This window comes from Arachis duranensis, chromosome 6 (genome assembly GCF_000817695.3).
Source record: "Arachis duranensis cultivar V14167 chromosome 6, aradu.V14167.gnm2.J7QH, whole genome shotgun sequence".
Classification (NCBI taxonomy): Eukaryota; Viridiplantae; Streptophyta; class Magnoliopsida; order Fabales; family Fabaceae; genus Arachis; species Arachis duranensis.
In genome coordinates, this window is record NC_029777.3 from 20,997,331 (window position 1) to 21,005,155 (window position 7,825).

The 7,825-nt window shown below is 35.9% G+C and overlaps 1 protein-coding gene across 1 annotated transcript; it reads left to right on the top strand.

The window, feature by feature from the left end:
* The first annotated feature begins 462 nt into the window (after positions 1-462).
* Positions 463-3,030, top strand: LOC110273174 (uncharacterized). Its single transcript, XM_021126010.2, has 4 exons — positions 463-678; positions 767-933; positions 1,010-1,117; positions 2,687-3,030. The coding sequence occupies exons 1-4, from the start codon at positions 538-540 to the stop codon at positions 2,973-2,975; spliced, it is 705 nt and encodes a 234-aa protein (XP_020981669.1). The 5' UTR covers positions 463-537; the 3' UTR covers positions 2,976-3,030.
* The last annotated feature ends 4,795 nt before the right edge of the window (positions 3,031-7,825 follow it).

A 7,825-nucleotide genomic window follows, 5' to 3' on the forward strand; every position in this document is an offset into this window, starting at 1 on the left:
TAGATAGGCTATCAAAGGCAGATTTAATGAGAACTAGCTTAGCCGCTTTATTCATAGACTTTACTTTTCACAGACATAACTTTTCTTCTACCTTATCAATCACTGGTTTTCATATCTTAATCAGCCTCGGATTCGCCCCTAGAAAAATGCCAAGATATCTGACGGGTAAATACGCCTCTTTGCACCTTAACAGTCGATACATCTGCCGTGCCCAACTCTGCTCACAATTAACCGAAATCAAACAGGATTTGTCAAAATTAATATTCAACCCTGACATCGTCTCAAAACAGCACAGCAATCGCTTATAAAAAATATACATTAAATAGTATTTATATATATATAATAATTAATTTTTAGTGACTAAATTTAATATAAAAATAAATTTTTTTATTTCTTTAATATATCAAAAGAGTGAGTGCGCTCCCTCTCTCTGGTATCACTTCTTCCTCCTTAGTTGTGTGACAAAGACACATTGGATTCTGAAAGCAGAGAATAGAATATCTCAAGTTCTCAACCTTCCAAAACACACAAAAAAATATGAACCACCACCATAATCATCAAGACAATAACAATGGTGATGTTTTGAACACCATGGTGGAGTCCCTGAGAGGCAGATTACTTGCCGAGAGACACGCTTCAAGGCTAGCAAGGGACAAAGCTCAATCATTCGAAAACAGGGTATTTTACTTTCTCTTTATTATTACCAAAACAGGGTATTTCTTTAATATATGTATATGCTTTATTTTTTCTTGTTTCGGTGGACCAGTTTGTGGAACTGAAAAATAAACTGAGACAAGAGACCATACTAAGAGACAAAGCCCAAAGAAAACTTGAGTTCTTCAAGGAGAAGCTTCAATCTTTCAACATATCTTATTTGGATCCGAATCATCAAAGCACTGAAAATTTGAAGAATAATAATGATAATGATATCAGGTATCTATCAGAATTTGCAACATTATTCATTCAGGAATTTGTGTCCTTAGTATTATACTTGTTAATGTGAAAGCAGGCTTTCACTTTCACCTTCAAGCTCGAAAATATCGGCAACGAGTTATGATCACGTCTCAAATCACACTATAAATCCAAGCAATGTGGATTTAAAGAATGATCACAACAGGTATTTCTTATTTTTTATTTGATAAAGACGTCTAAAATGCTTTTTTTTTAAGATATTTTTTAGTAATTAAAATTTAATACATATAATCGATTAAACTATATTATTTTTGTTAAAATTAGGCTAAATCTAAATTAATATTATTTTTTTATAAAAAATGACTACATACAATATTCTTATTATAAAAAATGACTAAATTACTCTTATTATATATATATATATATGTATATTTTAAATTCTAAATCTTAACCTTATGACGGCAGCGAAAGATTAAAATTTAGAATTTTCAAAATTAATATGTATAATAGGATTATTTTAATTATTTTCAATAATAAGGGTATTGTAATCATTTCTATAAAAAACAATATTAATTTAGATCAGTTTAAGATTTGATTTACTATTTTTATTTGTCTGGCTTAATTTGATAAAAATAACACGGTTTAATCGATTATATGTATTAAATTTTAATTACTAAAAAATATTTTTAAAAAAGATGTTTTATACCCTTTTATCTAAGTGGCTCCCTTTTTATTTTATTCAATTCTATTTTGTCATCAAATTATTTATCCTAAAAATTTAGTCAATTAGGTAAAAATTAAAGCAAAGGAATAATTATATATTTAACACGTTTTTCTGATGTGGAAGGAATTCTATACCTTTTTATGATCCTAAATGATTTAAGACAATTGTTCCAGTACTCTCTTGAATATGATCTTCTATATTTAAATAAAATAAAGTAAATGAATAAAAACAGGCATAAAAAAATTTGGAGTGGATAAAAGTACATATCAAAGATTCATTATCAAAATATGCTCCAAAAATTTTTTTGATGGACAAAATGTTAGTAAGGATATGATATTTACGAAATTTTTATTTGTACTTTAATAATTTTAAAATGTATTTTGATATTTATATATTTTTGTATGTATTTTTATTTACTCCAAACTCTTTTATATATGCTTTTGTCTATTTACTCAATAAAGTAATATATATAAAAAATTATTTGATATGTTAATCTTTTGAGGATCGAAAACAATTTTGGAATTTAATTTGATATTTATAATTTTTAAGTGTGTACTTTTATTCATTCCAAACCTTTTTATGTATATTTTGTTTATTTATTCAATAAAATATATAAAAAATTTATTTTATGTGTTAAATACCAGTAAAATTAAGAGCTTGTTCGGAAATCATTAGAAAAAAAAATTTTACTGTGTTTGACAAAAGTTTAATAGTCGATGAAATTTTTTTTTTATTTTTTAGTGTATTTACAAAATTTCAGTAATAAAAGTAAAAATATTAAAAAATAAAAAATTAAAAACTATAATTATATTTTTTAAAATATCTTTTTTACTTAAAAAATAATTTTTATAAGATCACTTAAAAAAAATAATTCGTAAAAATTTACCCAAACAAACCCTAAACCTATTATGTAATAATATATAAGCAATGATTATTTACTCTCTAATTGTCATGCTTTGATATTATGAATAACTATACACAACACATCTCTTTCTATCATATATCGTAATACTAATTTTGAATTTGAAATATCCGATTGAGGGTTTCTAGTTTAAGCACAAAAGCATCATCAGTGATGGAGGAGAAGGAGGATAATGACGTTGATAACTCTCTAGCATTAGTTCCTCTGAATGTGACTTTGGTATCCACCAACAACAATAACAATAATAATGAGAGGGCAGTTCATGAAAGTGTGATTGAAGCTCTAGATGCATTGAGGCGTGCCAAAGAAGGACTTGTATGTGCCATGATGGCAACAACAAAGCCAATCATTAAAGTTGGTCCAACTTACAACTTAGAAGACACTAATAATGATAAAGCTAAATTATTTATGTACTAATAAGGGTTCTCTTGTTTGATTTAATACACTCAATTTTGAGTTATTGAATTATTTTCTTAGGCTTATCAAAAATACTATTCCTATATTAATATAACTCATCAATGTATTTGTGTATATTTTATGTGTGGTTTAATTTATTTTTAATGTGTATTTATATTTTAACATGTATTTTATATTTGTGACTGATTTTAGTGTATACATAGTATAAAATATATTTTCGTGAGAATAATCATTTGTAAAAATTATTACAAGTACTGTTCATTATGTGCACCTCCTTTAATTTTGTCTGTAGCATTATGTGTGTTATGACGTTATGAATACTTGAATAGGATTAAGTGTACGCTTATCACGTCTTGTTTCAGTTTTTAACCGTTTTTTAGTTGGAATTCCCAGCGGAGTTTTCAATGAAAAAATAAAGAAAGATACAAAATCAATATGAAAAGTTGAAAACACAATGTGTAAGGCTTGTGTATATATATATATAGAATTATAGACATCAGTTTTTCCGTTATTGACCTTCCAAAAGATATACCTAAACAAGATTACAAGTGAATTAGTTTGATTGTTTGTGTGTGTCTTGTTTTTCTTTTTTTTTTTATGAATAGAAAGAGCTCAACACAATACGGTGGAGCAGTCAAAAACAAACAACCAATATAAAACATAGTAATCATAAAAGAAAAGAAATCCCCTTGTCATCTCCGGCATTACCATCAACAACCAAAGGGATCTGCACAACTCCACTCGTTATGGCTCAACACAGTCATGTGAGTGATATCTTCAACACATTTGCTTCTGTTCTGAAAATCCTTCTATTCCTCTCCATCCAGATGTTCCAAACGATCGCACAGAAGCATCTCAGTCGTTGCTCTCTATCCTCCCTCCTCCTTGTCCCCTCTGTCCAACTCAGAAAGTGTTCTATTGACCCTGAGATAGACCATTGTTTGTCCAATCATCGCCAACCAAGCACTCCACACCTGCCAAGTAAATTCACAACATAGAAACAAGTGGTGCATGTTCCCCGCATATTTATTACATAGAACACAGATGTTATCGTCCTGGTTAATGATCCCCAAACGGCATACCCGTTCTTTTGTATTCACCCTACCTATCAGGACAAACCAAGAAAATAGTTCTACTCTAGGTGGAACTAGCCCTTTCGAGATAGTCTTTGTAAAGTTGTAGCTTGTCACCTCCTCTGGTAGTGTCGCCTCCTGCAAAACCTGAACAAATGAGTTAGTTGTATAAACTCCTTGTTTATCATATTTCCACACTATCTTATCCTCTCTGTTAACAACTAGTTGCACAGGTCTCAATGTCTCATGTAATTGACCCAGTAGTCCCAACTCCCATTGAAAGAGCTCTCTCCTCCATTGGAAATTCCAAATCCATTCTAACCCGTCCCAAAATCCACAATCCCCTATAACAGATCCACATTGGTTTGAAATAGAGAAGAGCCTAGGAAACCGCTCCTTTAGAGGCCCACAAAGCATCCAATTGTCTTCCCAAAACCGTGTACGGCGCCCATCGCCAATCTCCATAGATAAGCCTGTCACCATCTTATCCCTTATCTGGTCATTCGTCATATGTAGCTAGCAGATATCCTTCCACAGTCTCCCTCTAGTAGGTAGCACTTGAGTTGACAGCATTTCATGAGGATTCAGATTATAGCAGGAACAAACCACCTTCTTCCACAACGGGCAGTCCTCCTTAGCAAACCTCCACCACCACTTAAATAACATAGCTGTGTTCCGAATCATAGCATCCCCGACTCCCAACCCGCCTAGTTTTTTCGGGGCCTGCACCACTTCCCACTTGACTAGTGCCATTCCATTACTACCATCCTCCTTACTCCACAAGAACCTTCTTTGCAGTGAAATCAATTTCTCAGCAACAGCTTTCGGCATCTTGAACAGACTCAAGTAATATACAGGCAGACTATTTAAGACTGACTTGATCAGAACCAACTTCCCTGCCTTATTCAGAAGTTTAGCTTTCCACAAACTGAGCTTCTCCTCGACTTTGTCTATTATAGGCTTCCAGGTCTTCACTAACCTCGGATTTGCACCTAAGGGGATTCCCAGATATTTGACTGGAAGGGTCTCTCCTTTACACCCCAATAACTGGCACATATTCTGGATCCATTGTTCTTCACAGTTTATCGGAATCAAGCTTGACTTATCAAAGTTAATGCTGAGGCCTGACATCAACTCAAAGCATCTCAACAGCTGTTTGTAATTCTTGATAGTGTCCTCCTCTGGTGGGCAAAATAGAATCGTATCATCAGCAAACTGCAGATGTGACAGTGCTACACTATCTCTCCCTATCGACAAAGGTGATATACGCTCACTCCTAACTGCCTCTCCCACCAACCGATGCAAAACATCCACAACCAGTACAAATAAGAATGGAGAAAGCGGGTCACCTTGTCTCAGACCTCTTTCCATCTTGAACGGCTTGGAAGGCGACCCGTTTATCAAAACCGACATAGATGTTGTGGAGACACACTCCATAACCCATGATCTCCATCTATGGCCAAATCCCATTTTTTGCAATACTATGTCGACGAAACTCCACTTGACTCTATCATATGCCTTCTGGAAATCTAGCTTGATTAGTGCCGCCTTCTTTTTTCTCATTTTAAGCCAATTTACCGTTTCACATGCGATCAGTGCCCCATCATGTATCTTTCTGCCCCTTACAAATGCACTTTGAGTTTTCCCTACTAATGTTGGCATCACTGGTCTCATCCTCCTGACCAAGACCTTAGAGATAACCTTGTAAATGCATCCTACCATGCTGATAGGTCGCAGATCTTTAATCTCCTTTGCCCCTATGAACTTTGGTGCTAACGCAACCCAAGTGATGTTAGAGTCTGTCGGCAGCCTTGATGTCTGAAAAAACCCTAGCACTGCAGCCGTGAACTCACTCCCAATCTCATCCCAACATCTCTTGACAAAATTCATGTTGTATCCATCACACCCTGGTGCCTTAGATGACTCACAATCCCACACAGCTTCTCTGATTTCCTCAGCTGTCGGCATTGCCTCCAAATTTACAGAATCTTCCTGATCTATCCTATTCACCAGACCATCTCTGAAGCTCAGCATAGGAGAATTATCCTGGTGATATAGATCTTTGTAGAATTCTTTAATAGCAACTTTTATTCTAGCTTGGTTTCTGACCAGTCTACCACCGATTACCAATGTATCAATTCTATTGTTCCTCTGTCTTGCTGATGCTAAGTTGTGAAAATATCTTGTATTTTTGTCCATATCCTTTGCCTGACGAGATCGGGACATCTATTTCCAATGCACTTCTTTTCTGACATACCACTTCTCACAGCAAGTAACCAACGCCTTCCTTCTAGCCTCCATCGTTCCATCATACACCCCATTGCTTACCAAGTCATCAATCTTCTTTATTTCTTCCTCAAACTTCGTAATCTTGTTGTCCATATTCCCAAATTTAGTTTTATGCCAATTCCCTAACGGTACCGTCAAAGCCTTCAACTTGTCTGTGAACTGCATCTCCCCCAACCCTCTCCACTCCTCCTTCACGAATCTAAGAAAGTCTGCATGTGTAAACCATGAATCTAGGCTTTGGAACGGCCTTGGACCTCTTCTCTGCCTCATGTACTCTAAGATGATAGGACAGTGATCTGACAAACCCCTTGGTCCACCTCGTATCCGTGTCTCAGGAAACTCTTCTAACCACTCCACGCTAACCAGTGCTCTATCTATACGACTGCAAGAACGTCCACGGAACCATGTGAACTTACGATCTGTGAGTGGCAGATCCACTAGATGCATGTCTTGTATCCAACTCCTGAAATCTTCTGCCGACACAGGTAGAACATCAGCACCTTGCCTTTCTTCCACATGCACAATTTCATGAAAATCACCCATGTAGCAACTAGGGACCTGACATAAACCTGCTATGTAACTCAATTCTTCCCACACCTCAATCTTCGCATCTCTAGTATGTGCACCATAAACCAAGAAAATAGCACAATTGTAATTATTCTTTACCAGGACCCCTTCAACACACAACCATCTCTCCCCCTTATAACAATTATTCCTTTTAAACACTGAATTATCCCATATCAACAAGAGTCCCCCCGCTGCCCCATCAGAGCCTACAAAATCCCACCCAGCGCTATCTTGCCCCCAAATTCTAGCAACATCAAATCTTGACACAGCTTGTTTTTTAGTCTCAATCAAGCCCAACATATCTAATTTATATTTTTTCTTCAATTCCTTCACCATTCTTATCTTACCATCACCTCCTAACCCCCTAACATTCCAAGAGCTAAAAATCATTTAAAATTCTTTTTACACACCTGTTTTTATTTTTGGGCCTGCATCGTCGCAATTTTTTCTTCCGCTTCGCTAGTTTTCTTTTTCGTTCAATTTCTTCGTTCTGCGATCGGAGTATTGCCATAATGCCATCTTCCTCGTTGACCAGTATAACGCCCGACTCTTTCGCCAAGTCCCAAGTCCTACGGTTCTCCAGCAACTGCTCCTCCAGCTTCAAGGCCTCAGTGTCACTATCCTCTGCCATATTCCTACCTTCAGCAAGCCCAATCTCATTCCCTTCGAGGCTTCCCTCCCTCTGTCCGGAGTACCTCTTCAGACCGCTGTGAGCAAGCACCTGCCCTCTACCCTTATTCGAATCAGGACAAGGATCGGTTCCTTCAGCAAGACCTGGTCCTGCATTTATATGAACAGTACCATTATCATCTCCCGTTGCTTCCGCGCCGTTAATAATGGCAAGCTCGCTGACCCCCTTCCGCACCAGCCCAATCGCACCGTTGCATCCAAGGTTTGCTGCCCCATCATCAGTTGCAGCGT